Source organism: Mytilus californianus, unplaced genomic scaffold (genome assembly GCF_021869535.1).
Source record: "Mytilus californianus isolate M0D057914Y unplaced genomic scaffold, xbMytCali1.0.p SCAF_4, whole genome shotgun sequence".
Taxonomy (NCBI): Eukaryota; Metazoa; Mollusca; class Bivalvia; order Mytilida; family Mytilidae; genus Mytilus; species Mytilus californianus.
In genome coordinates, this window is record NW_026262690.1 from 30,319,557 (window position 1) to 30,337,973 (window position 18,417).

General features: G+C 29.6%; 1 protein-coding gene across 13 annotated transcripts in view; it reads right to left on the minus strand.

The window, feature by feature from the left end:
• Positions 1 to 1,953: 1,953 nt before the first annotated feature.
• The window catches only part of LOC127739432 (ankyrin repeat domain-containing protein 11-like), a 70,778-nt gene continuing 54,314 nt past the window's right edge, over positions 1,954 to 18,417 (minus strand). For 5 of the 13 annotated variants that reach the window (XM_052251182.1, XM_052251184.1, XM_052251183.1 and 2 more), the window contains 6 exons: positions 17,463 to 17,558; positions 15,670 to 15,899; positions 14,373 to 14,512; positions 13,671 to 13,865; positions 10,750 to 10,806; positions 1,954 to 4,708 (listed from right to left, as the gene is read on the minus strand). In XM_052251182.1, the coding sequence (XP_052107142.1) occupies positions 4,524 to 4,708; positions 10,750 to 10,806; positions 13,671 to 13,865; positions 14,373 to 14,512; positions 15,670 to 15,899; positions 17,463 to 17,558 (903 nt within the window). In that variant the 3' untranslated portion in view covers positions 1,954 to 4,523. Of the gene's footprint in view, positions 4,709 to 7,335; positions 7,373 to 8,439; positions 8,466 to 8,599; positions 8,629 to 10,749; positions 10,807 to 11,978; positions 12,045 to 13,670; positions 13,866 to 14,372; positions 14,513 to 15,669; positions 15,900 to 17,462; positions 17,559 to 18,417 lie in introns of those variants that run through there. The other 8 variants (XM_052251186.1, XM_052251187.1, XM_052251190.1 and 5 more) reach the window with 8 other exon arrangements.

An 18,417-nucleotide genomic window follows, 5' to 3' on the forward strand; every position in this document is an offset into this window, starting at 1 on the left:
TACAAGGCAGGGGCTTGGATATATTGGAGTTTTGCATGCGAAAAAGAATGTTTCCATGCCCATGCTTGGTAAATCAATTACAAATCCTAAATAGTACTTTAAATGTTTTGTGTAAAAAACACATTCATGAAGTTTTTCCTGCAGTCCATGTAAAAAGGCTGGATTTTTTTTTCTTTACCAAAAGATCTGTGTATAGTTATAATAGTCTTTAAACATAATGGACAAGGCAGAAAATTTCTTTAAATTTGTTCAAATTTTTCCTTTCTTTTCTTTTAAAATTGTCTAAATAAGCGATAGTAATTAATCATTAAAATTTGTCATGAACGTAAATTGTTGCTAAAATATTTAAGTTAAATTCACCTAGGTTTCAACAACTTGCCCCTATGACTGATTTTAGATGAAAATGGTTGTACACCTTTTTTAATGGAACTCCTTATCAATCTCTAGAATAGCCATGATAAAATTTAATTTTTAACTGGGTTTTCTGATCCAAAATTCATTATTAGTTATTAATTTTAAATTAGTATCGGGCAGGCAGCATCAGCTGTTTCTGTGCACGTACTTGATAACTCTTCTTCCCATGCTTTTCAAATTTTCATATATTGTTACTGATGAAAAAAATGGAGCTCAAGTTTGATTTTGACATTTAAACTAATTTGCTGTAATTTGGCAGCCTTCTGTTTTAAATGAAAAGACATTATTATGATGAATATCATTGCTAATGTTTGTAAATTGTAAACATGTTAGACAAAATGTTTCCTATAATTAATAATTTTTCTTTATTTATCCATCTTTGTCTTTTTTCAATCATGACACAAGTATGGTTATACATAAACACAACACATCAGTTTGTAACTTGCATATCTGAGTATATATTTCATTGATAAATTTTTTGAAATGTTCATGGATAGGGTAGAGAATGATGGGCTCAATGCACAATGTTTTTTTTTTATGTCAAAAGTAGCTAGTGAATAAGTCTGTAAAATTGTTAACTATCAAGCCAGCCACATAATGGTTTTGATTGCATGAATGTTTACCCCAGTAAACTATGGCTCAATCAAATGAAAAGTGAAATTAAGATTACAAAATGTTATTAAATTAATTGCTTTAAATAAACTAGTTGCTAACCTTCTATGTCATTTGTTCTCTGGTGGAGAGTTGTCTCATTGGCAATCATACAACATCGTTTTATTTTCATACTAGCAACTGATATCCATTATAGACCAGAGTGAATGCCAAATAGTAAAGAAAAAAGTAAAATAACAAAAATACCGAACTCCAAGGGAATATCAAATCGGAAAGAAACACTATTGCTTGAATCTTTTTAAGACTGATTGACTGATGATGTTTTATGCCCCAGCAGCACAAAAAGGCTACATAACTAGATAATGAACATAACATAAAATGGAGGATATAAAATCAATCTAAAAGGAAAATAGAGTAAAAGAAGGAGTGGGACTGCACACACAAATAGATCTTATATGACTGCAACAAGAAATATTTGGAGAGTTGGATAGTGATTGACATGCATGAAAGCATGAAATCCATGCCATGTGGTATGGGTTTTAGTCCTTGTTGAAGGCTGTATGGTGACCTATAGTAGAAAAATGGTCTCTGGTGGAGAGTTGTCTCATTAGCCATCATACCAGGTCTTTTTATTTTTTATAATGTAAGCAATGAATTTGGCACTCTCCACATGTTACTTAATATTGTTCATGGCTCTTGTTTTTAAGTATCACAACCTGATTAGACCAGAGAGAAAGGCATCCCTCTCCCCCAAACCAATCTACCATTTAGAGTATAAAATTGAGAATGGAAATGGGGAATGTGTCAAAGAGACAACAACCCGACCATAGAACAGACAACAGCAGAAGGTCACCAACAGGTCTTCAATGCAGCGAGAAATTCCCGCACCCGGAGAGACGTGCTTGGCTGCTATAGACAAATAAAGAATTGTAAAAATACATTATTTTTATTGTCTTGTTGATTTGGCATTATACAATATAATACTACTTTGTAACTATATGTTGTGCTGTGTGTAAAGCCTTTAACAATAACCAATATATAACAGTGTAGTCACTTGTATCAATAAGTAAAACATATAAAGCAATATTACAGTTTCAATTCAGCCATTTTAATTGAAACATATAACAACTCCATTATTAACTATAACAACTAGAAAAAGGAACTGTTCAAGTACAAAACAACAGTATAAATCAAGGCCATGTCACAATTTAAAAATTTGAAACACTTATCTGATTGTTATCAATATGTAGTTCCTTCAAAGCACATGCTCAAACTTTTGTGTATATGTTTCCTCACCACACAATACACAATTTTCTCTGCTGTATAACCACTCATTTTGTCAATATATCTCTAAATCTTATTTTATTAAAAATGTTTGTATAAAATCTGAATAGCAAAAATCTTTAAGCTTTTCTTTATCATTTGTTTCATTGATAATCATTATTTTGAAGAGCGTTACAAAGCAGACTCAAAATAATAACAATAGTTTATCATTATACGTAACAACAAGAGTAAAAGAAACAAGATGGAGCTAGCATTCAATCTATGGCATTGTTACTGATTCCTATGGCAACAGTTCATAAAAATCATTATATACTAGTTCTGATCTTTTAACACAAGTATTAATACTAGGATTTTAATTTGTGAAAAAAAGAATAATAGTATCATATTTGATTGTGTTTCTTGAGAAACTAATTGTTATTTATTTGCATTTTAATCAGATGAATGGTACCATTATTATGAATTTTTAGTTTATAAGAGAACTATTAATATAAATAACGATATAGATTAAAATTTTCATTAATTAAATATGAATTATCAATATCGTACAAAAGAGATTGTCATGTATCAAATAAAAATGCTGTCATAGGACCATTTTACTGATTTTAGGAAAATTCAAAACAACAAGAGCAATATACATGTACTGCTATGCAGCATAAAACTAAACATTTCACAAGCAAAACATTTCTTGTTTAAAACTATCACATAGAACTGGACGGAATATTTTTATCACATGAATGAAAAACAAAACAAACAAATTATATATCACAGCTATGCTTTAAATTACTGACAAGTAATTTGTGTATCTAAAGATGAATGAAGTTTTTCAAATCAATTTAGATAAAAGAATTCATACACATTTCTAATTACACAACATCATTTACAAAACATTGAGCAGAAAAAGGTTAAATCTTTAAAACAGAGTCATATTAGCAAATACATATTGATTATACATTAACACAAAATTAGGAGAACCAAGATTGTCTCCACTTGTTCATTTGGCAAGAAAATTGAGGTATATAGAAAGAAAACTTATCTTGGCAAATTCTGGTTTTTAAAATTCATGTAGCTACAAAAGGCACATAGATTTTTGAATGTTTTGGGATAATTTTGATGTTTAATATATTTTCTGTTGAGAAATACTTTATTTTTTATTCAAATGGTGTTTTTTTTTAATTTTCTAAAGCTAAAATCCTTAATAGGTGTTATTTTTGTTGTTGCTCCAAAAAGCAAATCGAGGGATCACAAAAAATCACAGACTGACACAATTGAAGAAAGTCACATTTATTCTAAAAACATATATCAACTTAAATAGTGACAATTATTTCAATCAGTGCTGAATATAAGGAAAAAGCAATACTGTATCAAATTGAAAACTGTGAACAGTGAGAATATATTCATATTCCCTATTCCCCATTTGTGTAGATTATAAAGTTATGTGTGCTATGGGAAACCTAGAGACATTAAAAAAAAAGATGATCAATTTCATTATGTATTAAAGTTTCTATTAAAGTTAAATAAAAATGCAGTCAGTGGTTTGGGTGAAAAAGCAATAGTAGTTACAAGATGCTTTCTCAATTTTGTAATAAAATGACACAGTCCATGATTTATCAAGAGAAACACCAAAAATCATTTAAATCAAAATTAAATAGGAGGTTCAAAATATCATTAGGTTCTCCTAAATTTAAATTGAAATTTAGTAACTGGTTACATAGTTCAAAAACAAACTATGGATAGATGCATACATAAATGAATACCAACAAAATGTAACAACAATCACTAAAACTCTTTTAACAAGTGACATTTACTAACTATTAGTGTTTAAGTTTGCCTATCAAAGAAAACTATGAAAATTATTGTATTCAAATTCAATACAAGACTTTTTATGTGAAGAAGTCTGATAATCCTAATGAGGTATTAGACCTTTTTATTAACTAAGCACAAAGGTAATGGGAGACAATCCACTTTAATTTCTTGTGACTGGAATACACATTTAACATTTTTTAAACATTTGTTGAGTATTTCCTTGCAATGACATGTTTCACTTCTTAACAGACTTTTTGCTTCTTCCAATTAAATTTATTCCAAGACAATTATTACACAACACCTTTTCATGATAAAAATTTGTGAGAATCATAAATAACAATCTAGTTTGAAAGAATTATATGAAATGGAATGAATGAAATTATTTTAATAGAAAACTATGTCTGCCTTTGTCACGATTCTACAGTTTCTAACATTTTATCTGTTTCTAAAGTTAAATTTCTTGTAGAGTTTCTTGTTTGACCCCCTCGGATCAATCTTTCTTCTTTAAGCACTTCATCATAGACCGTCGGTTCAACAAATACTAGTCCAGCTCGTGGTCGTAGGTTTATACCATCATACTTTGGAGTCCAATTGGCTGAAATTATAAAAAGATAGTTACTAGTTTTCAATAAAAATTCACAAAAGATCTCCTGAGATTGTGTCTTTATCTAGCTGTCAAAGGTTGATTACTAACATAAACATTTCATTTTCATGACCAATACCCTCTTCCTACAAATCATACATGTGTCTTCATAACATAAGTATAGCATTATAATAAAATACTGGATTACTGTTACAACCAAAAATATTAAGCTGTTGAAATAAAAATTTACAGTGACAGCTGCATACATAATACACTTACAAAAAATAAACACTAAAATAAAGATACAATTTTATATTTTAATTTCAATGTCGTAAAGTTCTTTCAATGCTGTTTTTTTTAAAGTATCAAATTAATTCTAATATAATAATGTACAGTAGAGTATGAGAAAATTATCAAAATATGAAAATGGCATCTTGTAAGCTTCTTCAAAATGAGAGAATGACTTTCAATGTTTAAATGTGTGTGAACAAAGATTTCAATCATACGGTTCTTATTCTGTGTTGATGAAAAAATATGATATATGAATGTACATGCATTCCCATACAGCATGAATTGTCTCTATCCATGTGCTGCCCTTTTTCAAGTATGCAATAGAGACATGATAGTCCATAATATAAAATTAATATAGTAAAGAATTCTTCATTTCACATTAAAAATCTGATCTAATTTTTGTTCATTTATATGTTTCGGAGTTTAGTGTGACATCCATTTTCACTGAACTAGTACACATTTTTGTTTAGGGGCCAGGTGAAGCCTACCTCCGGGTGTGGGTTTTTCTCGCTGTGTTGAAGACCCATTGGTGGCCTCAGGCTGTTTTCTGCTCTTTGGTCAGGTTGTTATCTCTTTGACACATTCCCCATTTCCATTCTCAATTTTATAGCTATATACACCGAAGATATCCAGCACCTTTAATGTTATCAAATCAAAAACAAACCTCTGCTACATGTGAAGGATTTTTCTGAATTACTGTGAATTCATTTATTTTCGTAAATACTAAATTTCCTGGACTGAACAGCAATTGTGTTTTCGTGCATATTTGATTTGATGGTTTTTTAACATCTGCATACAAGCCTATAGAAACTTACTTTGTTGACAACTTCTGCATACAAGCCTATAGAAACTTACTTTGTTGACAACTTCTGCATACAAGCCTATAGAAACTTACTTTGTTGACAACTTCTGCATACAAGCCTATAGAAACTTACTTTGTTGACAACTTCTGCATACAAGCCTATAGAAACTTACTTTGTTGAACCTCTAAATTCGTGGTTAACCTATACCCACGAAATCCATAAAAATTGTATTTAATGTTTGTTTACCTACATGGGATCTATATATTTAAATAAGACCCAAAGAGATTAGGTTTGTCTGTCCTAGATCAACTTGTCAAAAATTATATCAACTGAAGATTGTTCTATAGATATGTGATACATCACGACTTAGTGCTAAACATACACTCCTAATACCATCACAGACTAAAAGTTTACAATTCCAATAGTGATAGTAAAAAAAGTTGTGACCAAAGCTCACTCATCATAACTCCCTCCCTCCACATTTTTTTATTCCATAAAATCCATGTTTTCTGTGGGAAACCTCCAAAAGTATTCAGATAAGAAATAAATAGAAGTTGCACAATGCCATAAAGTGATTAGGTAATAAAGATTCTTTGAACGTTTCACTTAAATCCAGAACAGTTTTAGAAAAGTTTCAATTACAAAATGCCTTTCCTCCTTTTGTAGATATGAGGAATTCTATGTTTTGTTATAAGAAACCTCAAAAATAATTTTGATCAGAAATTGAAAGAAGAAGCACAAAATGTCACAAGTAATTTTGTTGAAAATTTACTGGTAGAAGAGTTAGGAGTTGCCAATACAAATTGCAGACAGAAAAAAAATAAGGGATCAATAACTGCAGGGATCAGAACCTGGCTGCTTCCCTATACTGAGGACAAAATTAAATGTCCAAAGTTTGCTGGGTTTGAAGCATTTTTCAGCATTAACCTGGAATAGGATATTCATTGTTTGCAGTTTTGCATGGCTTTTTTTCTTAATTGACATAAAATTTTAAATATTCATACTTTCACATACAAAGCTCAATATTCATTGTTCCAAGTGTGTGTAGTTTACAATCAAACTAAATCCATGCATATATAAGCTTAGCTTGAAAAGGTGCATAGCATGACGACCCCATACACATGTATAAAAGTGATAGAATAAATAGTTGGAGTAAATAGGCTACAATTGACCAATTAATTAAGAAATTTTAAAAAGATCAAAATTTCAGTATTTTTGGAAAGAACATTGAAATACATACTTTTAAAGAAGTAAACAGCCTATGGTAGTTTAAATTTTTCTTTGAGATTTTACAGTTACAACTTAAATTTACAGACTTTTCCTCACAAAAAGATTTCGAAATGGTATATTTGTATATTGATTGTGTGGTTTTGTTTTCAAATACCATACAATGCAAATGAAGTCTAATTATTTCATTTTCCCCCAAATTTTTGTTGAGTTCCAGATAAATAGAAGCTTTTCATCTGAAAATGGCCTTCACCAATAGAATAAAACTATCCCATCCAAAGAGAAATATCCATCTACAAGTATTTGATTTTTACTCACAGTTTCACATATTTCTTTATTAGCCTATATTTTTTTCCTAGAAATTAGGTAACAACACCAGTAAATCTCGTGAAAATGTCATAAAACATTTGGAAAAACTAAATATACTAGAAGGCAAAAATATCTTCGGAATAGAAAATTTTACTATTAAAACAATATAATGTTTTGAACTACAGGAGATATACTTTCCTGGGAATCTTTCATTCAAATGAAACTTACATTTGCAATTTATCAATTCTATTCCATATTTGCTGAATATTTGAATTTCATTTCAAGTCATTTATAATATAAGTGTCATACATCTACTTTGCTCATTTTAAGCATGATTACAACTTCAAGTACTACCTTGTTTAAACCATCAATATTATGAATACCAGAAAGAATCCTTTCAAGCATTTTTTCTTTATTCAATTACAAGATTTTTTTGTTTTAAACATTCTTTAACTATTTTTTGTTTTGAATGTGGATTCTGAAATACTATGTTCATTATATTGAAGATCTACTGCAGTGTGTTTGCTATCTATAAAAAATACATTTTAAATACAGCACGTGTATATATTAAACATAGTTAGCCTTTTTGACTTTCTGCTTAACTGCATTTTGTATAATTTCATGCTATTTTTTCAATATTCTATTACTTTTGTCAAATCAGTGGAAATTAAATATCAATTTCTCTTATTTTTCACTTCTCTGGTAAGAACTTAGTGACTGGATAAGACTAACACATCAGTTCCATGTGTACTTCTCTGGTAAGAACTGAGTGACTGGATAAGACAAACACATCAATTCCATGTGTATTTCATAGAATAATACTATTTGGTAGTGGTTTGAACTATGAAATGGCAGGAGACAAAAATCTTTAGTATAGTCTGAAAAATCAATATGGTATTATGTGACATTAAGGGCCTTACTGGACATCTTTGAAAGAAACGCTGAATAATTCCATAGCAAATGTTTTGGACCCGTCGTCCTTAATGTATAGAACCTTCCATCTAACTTAATTTTGAACAATGTTATTAAAATATAATTCCCCATCTATTTTTACATTCCACTGATCTGACATGTTTGTTAGTGATATTAATGAGGTTTTTTTTTTCTTCTTACCAAGCAGCACCCACCTTTACTATAATCTATTAAAAATAGTATTTAAAAAAAGATGAAAAAAATACTACAAGTTTGAAAGCAGATAATTCAAGTCTGATCTAATACTACATATGAAAGCACTATGAAAATCCCAATGTGCTATACCAAAATACTATACCCTTATTGTAACATTCCATCATGTTTGTAAGACTAAATTATTAGAAAAAAACATTGAATATTAGATATAAAAAGCCTCAAGTGCTCCCTAATAAAAATTGATATTGAAATTTGTAAAATATTGCTTTCAGAACAATTTTTAACAAGTAATTTCAATATTCCTGGTAAAAATGATTTTTTCACAAAAGTAAATTGGTTAATGAGATAATCCGTTAATGAATGAAACTAAGCATTTAAAATTTTGATGAGACAATATTAATTTTTGTTTTTCAAGGTGGATGTTGTTTATGTCAACATTTCATGACACTTGTTTACATTTTGAATGATAACAGAAAATTTGGTCCAAATGTACCTGACATCTAATACATTATCATTTTTTCCTACTAATTGTATACTTTTCAAAACCATCCTTCCACTTATAATTGTCTCATTAAATGAAGTACTTTTGTACACGTTATTATTATATGTATTTGGTTTAGCAAAGTCAAATAAACCAACATATAAACTGTTAACACAGAGATAGCTAGCTCACTTGTGTAAGTAACCTAACCTAAACTTTAACAATTGTTAATGCTGCCAATGCTTACTCAAGATGTCATGGAATAGAAGTTCCTATATAATATTAGATCCAAAAGTAAGAAATATTCTGGAATATTATTTCCAATGGAAGAAATATTATAGTATTTGTTCCTTAGGGAATAAAGTGTACAGAATGTTTGTTCCAACAGGAACACAGATATTATAGCATTGTTTATAAGTTTTCAGAGGAACTTTTGTTAGGAGGAACAATTATTCATTGGCACTAAAACAGCACATCTCATTTTTCACTTCAATGACTATCGTCTCAAAGTGGGACAAAAACTAGACAATATGGCTGAAGGACATGGATGTCCCCCCAATATAGATCAGTGTGTCTTAGAGGTAAAACTTATCTAATGCCATGTTGACCAAAAGTGATTGAATATTCTTTACTAGCTGAAAGGATTGTAATAGTGAAATACCATATCACTGCACCTATATCACTCTGCTCAGTTAGTAAAATCCCATACCATGATGTATCGTAATTGACCCTGCCTTAATAACTTTGACCTGGACTTATCACCAACGTCATAATATTTGACCTGACCTTGATAATTCTTTTTTTTCTGAAACTCTGAAGTCTCTTCTGGTTGGATAGTAAACGAAAGAAAATAAATGGAGAATGTGTCCATGGGACACAGATGGTGCCCCCGCTTGCATATAATGTTATAAAGGGACATAACTCAAGAACAGTAAATGGGATGCCTCCCAAATTCGAAATCAATCTGAGTTTTGTGGTAATAAGCATTGTGTATAACTTTCATAACATTTGTTAAAAGGCAAACTAAAGTTAGAGAATGGAAATGAAAAATTCAGTAATTTTCCATTTGTAAAGGGACATAACTCTAGAACGGTAAAAGTGACGCCACTCAAATTCAATCTTGATCTGTTTTTTTGTGGAATATGCATTGTGTATAAGTTTCATAACATTTGGTTGAGGCAAACTAAAGTAAGAGAATGGAAACTAAAAATATTGTTTCATTCTTGAAAACGGCATCAATAAAAGCTGATAAATTGTTATTAGATTTTGCTCAAGTAGACACTGTAAATATCAGTTGCTGTATACAATATTTAGTCTTGTAAGCTCATTTGCTGAAATCACTTGCCAAAAAGCTTCATATTGTGACTCACAGCTGATATTTTACAGTATCAATATGCAGACAACCTAATAACTGTTACTTATAGGTCTGTATGAAATTGACTGTAAGACCTACCTAAAACACATGTATATATCATCATGGGTTCTTTTAGCTTTGGAAGTGATTCTACACAGAAAAACAAAATCATTGAAGATGAAAATGTAGGTCATTGTGACTTAAATGAACAGCATTGAGAAAATAACACTGCAATACATCACAAGATTTCTGAAAAACCGACCTGCTCTTATTACTTAGAAAGTATGTAATGTAAACATGTATGACCCTCCTACCATTGATACCCCACTGCATAAACACTATAAAGTCATTGTTTATCAATTTTAAGACAGAATTATCAACAAAGATAGCTACAAGCAAGGTTACAGAGAAAGCTAATGTTAGGTTGTGCTAGCAGTGACAGCATATAAATGATTTGTACCTGGTAATACACCCGCAGGTCTCATATAGGAACGTGATTTTGGTGTGCTCATTTTAGCTGTAATTATAAACATGATCTTGTTAAGCATAGTCTTACTGGTTACAATGTTACTAAGGTTTGACAAGTAACAAAACTCTGGATTTATATGGATTATTAATAAAGAAAGTTCCAGACTAAATCCAAAGGAATAATGGATGACATTTTTATGATTTTAAAATTTTATATCATAAAGTTACTATGACTAAAAAAAAAATATGTACATTCAAAATTTCTGGTGATAGGGATATAAAAACTGCTAAACCTAATATATTTGATCCTGAGTCCCTTTTCAAAAGTCACTATGAAATCCTCAGCTTGACTCTAAAACATAATTATCATGAATACTAAGGACTAATATTTTCATGTCTTCTAATTTTTTGCGGATTTTGTGGGTTTATGTAAACCTTAAATTCCACCATTCAACCAAATTCAAATTTTTTATAGATTTGTATGCAGAATTTGTAAAAACCACAGAATCAAATATCCATTTTGTTCCTCAATCCATGAAAATTGGTAACCAAGAATATAAATGAATCCTCAGTAAGTCCTACTCAGGTTCCCTATAATTATCAGGAAAAGTGAGAAAAATATTAATAATTATTTGTCACTTCAATCTACAAATATTTCATCTTTATATTGGAGATAAGTTACAAGTATATCTCAAGTTAAGAGGCCTACAGATGTTCCGTATTTCATATAAACTTAATTATTTTTTTTTTAAATATCAAATGAAACAAATAAGGTATATATACTTCTCATTACTTTATAATTCAGTAAAACTGGTACTTGTATCAGGAAGTAGAATAACCCTTAACAAATTACATTTTTGGTGTCAAATTCATAAATTTCAGATTTTTTAAATAACTTTCTGGAATACATTTCTATAAATACAGCTTTCATAAAAACTATGGTCACTATTTGATAAAAATCAAACTGTTTACTGTCATCTTATGATTCAGTTTTAAGAAACAACAAACTGAAATTTTGAGAAATAAACTGTAAGCTGGTTTGCAAATATGCAAATCCTAAATAAAAATCTGAAATAATGTTAATGGACATCGTGAATAAAGATAAATCCAGTATTTTTTATTGTATCAACTATATATTTTAAATTTAAATTTTCAAGCAAACTACATGTACTAACTACCATACACAACTACACTGCTTGCATTTAAATATCTATTATATACCTAATAATAATTGAAGGCTGTGGCAAATATAGCTCTGTCACTAGGAATGACTTCTGTCAACATAAACTATAGAAAGAAAAATTTAAATGCTTTCTTATTTCAATATATGTGTAAAGAATTGGTCGATATGACCACGGACAACAATTTTATTTATCAATTTAAGGAGTATATTGTGTGTTTAAGTAATTTGTAAAATGTTAAGTAATTTGTAAAATAAATAATTTCAATTTATTGTTAATAGGTATAACATTTGAATTAATGCATTGACCCTTGTATATAAGTTTATAGCCCATATCACTATTGGGTACAAGAAAAAAATCTTGAATGTTATACTTATATTATATCTAAAATTCATACCCATACTAATTTGTACATGCAAAATTATACAAACAATTTCATTGTTTAAATGATGTCAATTTTTCTTAAATTGAATTACAAATAATTTAATTAAAATTTCATTATTCATAGATGATTTCACGTAATAATAACTTTTAACTAAATTGTACTAGTAATGGATGTAAGTGTTAACCTTTTAAGCAATAATAGTTTACTAATTCATATATAGTGTAGCTGGATTCTAAATTCTAATACAATACCCCATTTTTGCATGCCAACTAACTAATTAAAGTATATAGTGTATATATATTCAAATGCAAGCAGCAATAGAATGATACAAAAGCATTATATCTTAACCTCATTGTTTCCTGTAAAAAATCTTAGAATAAAACAATTAAAACAAGTCAATAACATTCCACGCAATCCATTCAGCCTACATAATTCCATGTACAATTAATTATAAATGTGTTAACATTCTAGTATGTTGATCAAAAACTAGTGTACAACTGTCCAACATCTTTCAATATATTTGAATTTGCAAACATTTTAATTAAACATTGCAGATTAATATTCAAATATAAAATGAGCTGATTTTATAACAAGGCTCACACAACTTCAAATTCCTAGGGAGTTGTGATTTCACTTTGAATCTGACAGAGTAAAGTTTTGACAAATCTGACAGAGTAAAGTTTTGACAAATCTGACAGAGTAAAGTTTTGACACTCATTTATTGTACATTACCATGTTCACTTGCTTAAAAACTGCTATTCTGCTATTTGTTTCACAAAATCTAATATGTATCATTTCATGTGTTTTCAGTAAGATAAAATCCTTATCTTTTCCCCCTCATGAATCTGTTTTATAATCAAGTTCTTTATTTCATGCTAAGTGCCCTTACTGGTGGTTGATGTAACCCAAGTAAAATCTTCATTCCTTTGAAGTCTGGGATAAATCATTCTGATTTTCAGTAAACCATATTGCCAGAAACAATTATAACAGAGGTCAACCAGGTCCTTTGGACCCTTTGTTTAAAGTAAGCTGAATGTAGACTCTTTTTTATATATGTCTCATTTAAACCAAATAAATAACAAAATGCATAACTAGAAAATGGTAAAGAGAACTGATTTTAAATGCAGTTTCAAATTTTTTGAAATTTTTAACATCAAATTTTTCATATATTGTTTAATTTTATAGATATAATCCAGACAAATAAGAATTTTCCTGAAATTTGGCAAATGTCTTAAACAGAAAGATAAAAAAATCAATACTTTTACCATATTTAGAACAATTCTCTGCCAAATGACCTGATATAATAGGTCATTCATGCTATTAGTTAAGCATACTAATCATGCATACCAAAAGAGCAGTCTTCTGTCTTTACCCTTCTCATTCCAAATTCTGTCATATGGACCTCCAATTCTTGGTCCTGAGGTCGTGACCTTGATGTAGACATGGATGACGCCATTGACTTAGGTCGTGGAGATGCTCTAGAGGAGTTATTCAAAAGTTTGGGTGTTGATGTTTTAAATGGTGCACCTCTCTTGGATAAAGCTGAAACAACAGAAAGTAATTATACAGAAAAAAATTTCATAAAGATGGTACTTTTTATTGTAAATGAAAAAAAGGATATTTAAGAAGTTGACAAACTGTACTATATTTAAATTCCAAACATTTCTAAATCTCATGCAAATAATCTTGAAAGTGGGATAAACCATAGTTGTAAGATTAAACACTCAAATTGGATAAACATCACAATCATAACAGAAGAAACTAAACCTTGTGAATTTTGCACATGACTTGTGTGATAGGTAACCAGCTGAAGTCATTTTACAATAGATGTCAACATATTCACCAGAATATTGTCAAGGCCTTTTATGCCAGTATAATGTGGTAACACCATCAAACCCCGAATTGTTATGCTGAGCTACTACTTACTCCTACTCTTAGATCACCATATTAAGTTTAGAAACAATACATACAAATGTCTTTGGATAAACTAGATGAACAGGATAAACATTACATTACTGATCAGGTATAAAGAGGATACAAATAAATTACATGTATCAAATACAGGTGTTGGTCCATAAACCCTCATTAATTTCCTTCTTGATTCTTCATCTTTCTTTCTCATCCACTCTTTATGTTTTGCTTTCCTTTCCTTTTCATGTTCGTCCATTCTTGATTGTCTGCTATCCATTCTGAAATGATGATAATATTTGGACGTTAACATCTGGTTAGTTTAAATAAATAAATAAGTTACCAGGCTTTCACTTTAATATACATGTATCAAAATTGAAAATCTGAATGTTGCTGCTTTTGTTTAGCCAAAATTTGTTGTTTCTCCTGCATGGCATTAATTTTGCCTTCCTTACTTCTTTTTCTTAAATAAAATCCAGTATTAATGTAGCTTATTGAGTTTTCTACCAAAAAGAAATAAAGCACTTGCCTTAAAATTCAATTTCAAAATACATGTTTTAAAAAGTATTTCAGCTCTGCAAACTTAAATTTGATCCAGTAAAGATTAGACTTCCTACCAAAATCAATATTAATACAGATAGTGAGTTATATACTGAGTACCAATAGAAATGCAACACAACATATTCCCTTTATTATCAAATTATTTGTTCAAATTATTATACTTGCTGTAAGAATGTTCTTTGATATCTAAAATTCTTTATTTTTGCATAGAGTAAAAATAAATTATTTTGAGAATAGTGTGTTTAAGTAAGTAAGTTAGTACATGCCCTATATCTTCAACCTTTGCTACTATTTTTGAAAAGTCCATGCTCAACACAACATTATTCTATAAATAGCACTTAAAGGCATTAATCAAACATTAAGCTACACTATATTCAAATAGTTTGGTCTACAAGCTTTGTAGTCCCAAAATTTGTTACAGTGGTCAATAGCAAACTCACAGGTTGAAGTATAATATATTCATAGATTTAAGTTTGATTTATATGATTCAGCAATTCATTCTTCCAGTTGATTTTCCCATTTTTTACAGATTGTTTTAGAAATAAAGATTATATTTTTTTACCAATCACAGCATGTTTGTTGGTATTTATTTTAATTAATAAAAGGCATTTCTTTTTGTGTTTTTGTTAGTTATTGCTTGTTTATGAAAATTCTTTTTTGGTATTTTGTTACTTATTGCATGTTTGTGGTAATGTATTTATATTTTTGGTTTTATTACACAATGATATCCATTCTATATGAAATGCTATTTACAGATTATTGTTTTTTCTGCTTTGATAGGTACCTTGACAAAAGCAAAAATAAATTCGCTAAAAATCTAATAAAACTACAGAAATTACAAATAAGTTTTCTATTTTGTACATTTTTATCTACTTACGCCTCTTGTTCCAAAAGCCATGACTTTTCCCTATTATTGCCATATCTATAATTTTTCAGTCTATCCTGACGTTCACGTCTGAATTCTTCCTCCAGACTACTATTCAAATTTCGAGCACTAGTTACACTGTCGTTGGCTTGCTGACGAACACTATCTAGCACAGACTCAGTTTTCTCAGCAAGATGAGAAATCTTTTTGTCCAACTTTTCTTGTTCTTCCCTTTCTTCTACCTTTAAAATGAAAATAAAAGCATTACAAAAGAGAATGATAAATTAATAATATTTTCCATAAAAATCAACTATTTCTTCTAGTAACACTTTGTGTAATTATTCAATTGATTTAGAATTTCATAGTTTTCAAACATATTTTCATAATAATTTTACCAACATCTTTGCTACTGAAACAACCCATCTTAATATTTTAATCGTCAACTATTTAACATTCCAAAGTTTGTGATATTTCACTATATTATACAATCAGGAAAGTCAACACAAGTGGTTTTCTTCCATTGTATAATGAAGAAAGTCAATATTCCTTATTGACCAAGTTCAAAAATTGATCAAGAGGCTGAACATTGTTCATTCTGTATTGAAGTTGTTTATAATTTCCTGTTTTACATACTGTACAAAAGGTTTACAGGAACCTGTATCAATCATCTAGGCTTCAAAGTTAAAAGGGCATGATTATTTACATTGATACAAGTTCTCCAAACCATCAACATTGAAACTAAGTTCAACACTTGATGCCATATTTTTGTATAATTGTTGCCAAAATAACAACAACCTGTTAGAACCATTTATTCATGATTTAATTTTAGAAATGAAATTTATATTTGTCATTAATCAGGTCAGTATAGAAGTCATCATAAAAAAAAAATCATGCTTGTTTTAGGTAAAACTAGATGTGTCAAAACGACACGAATCGTCCCACTCGTCAAAAAAAGAATGAAGCCATTTTTAAGAGTGGAAATTTGAAAATGAAAGGTGGCAGCAAAGACTGTTACTCTTTTAAAGCATATAGAATTTTCAATCATATTTATCACAACTGTTACTATTGGCCTTCCTAAATTCATCATCAGATACATACATGTTTATCTATTCTAAAAATAATCTCTACTTAATGTCAGTCTACTTAAATTCACTAAATTATGAGAAAAGTTTATCAACTAAAAGTTAAAGGAAATGTTAGGTAAAGTAAATACTGTTTATTTCAAAAGAAGAAAAGCCAATCCACATTATACTACAGAAAGGGAACAGTACATATTTACAATAATAGTCTACTGTCAAAATGATATAATACCTATACAAACTAGACAGTTGAAACTACATACCTATACAAACTAGACAGGTGAAATTACATATAGAGATTGAGAGCATTTTAAATCACTTGAAAAAACTTTATCAGTTTGAAGGGTTTGGTAAAATATCAAATAATTTAATCTGGTTTCTATAACATAGCATAAAGTTCTCATTGAGTTTAAGCCAAATAAAAAGAACAAATAGAAAAAACAGAAGAGTGTGATGGAAAGCTTCACAGGTGGATGTTTCAACACTCTCATTTCCTTTATTTCTGTTTTATAACGTTACAGCCATTTTACAACTATTGTTTTACCATTTCCTTATATTTATGAAAAAAAAAAGGACTTTCACTGATATTTTCAATAGTTCATTCTCAAACCGTTTCCTTTCTGATACCATTCTTGCAACCTTCTCAAGACAAGATCCACATTCTCACACCGTTTCCTATCTGATACCATTCTTGCAAGCTTCTCAAGACAAGATTCAAGTGTTTACCTCTTGTTTCTCATTCTGTTTTATTATATGATCAATTCTACTTTCTACAGTTTTCTTAGCATTTGTTGCAGATTTTTCCAACTTTTGGTGATATTCCTGAAAAACAAAAGAAAATTTATAGTTATTCTTTTCAAAGTCTATCTCTAAGGTAAAGTTTAAAAAGTAAATGAAGCAATACATGTTCACAATAGATCATTGCTTTGGTGAGATGCCATTGAATGTGTCATCATGACACATTCATATTCTTATGGAAAGCTGTCATTGTGTCTTAAACATATAAGGGTCTTCAGTATCTTTACTCAAGCATTCCAATAAAGGATGAAACACAGAACAAAGTGACCTACTTTTGGAAGGAAGCTGATATATATCTGTTTTACAACACCAAATATTTTATAATTTGGGGCCATGCTGTAGTCTGATATTTTTGTTAACTGTGCATTCGGATTCCTTCAGTCAAACAGTTTTTTTTAATAATCCACGACGCTTTTAAAAATGTAGATAAAGTATGACCATTCCAAATGTTTCTGGTGGTCAGAGGCTTTTTTATGTAAACAAGGACTAAGAGACCATCAAAACCTTTGCAGTGTCTCTAAGACCATTTAATACACATGTGTTAGCAGTATTTCTAAGACAATTTAATACACATGTGTTAGCAGTATCTCTAAGGCCAGTCAATACACTTATGTTAGCAGTATCTCTGAGACCATTCAAAACAAATACTAGAGCATAAGACAAGTCAATACATATAGCTAAGCAGTATCTATGACACTAGTCAATACATATATCTTAGCAGTATGGTATCTGTAAGACTAGTCTATACACATACTTAAGCAGTATTCTTTAGACCAGTCAATACACAAACTTAACCAGTATCTCTGAGACTAATCAATACACAAACCTTAGCGGTATCTCTGAGACCAGTCATTTCATGGTAGCAAGTATCTCTGAGACCAGT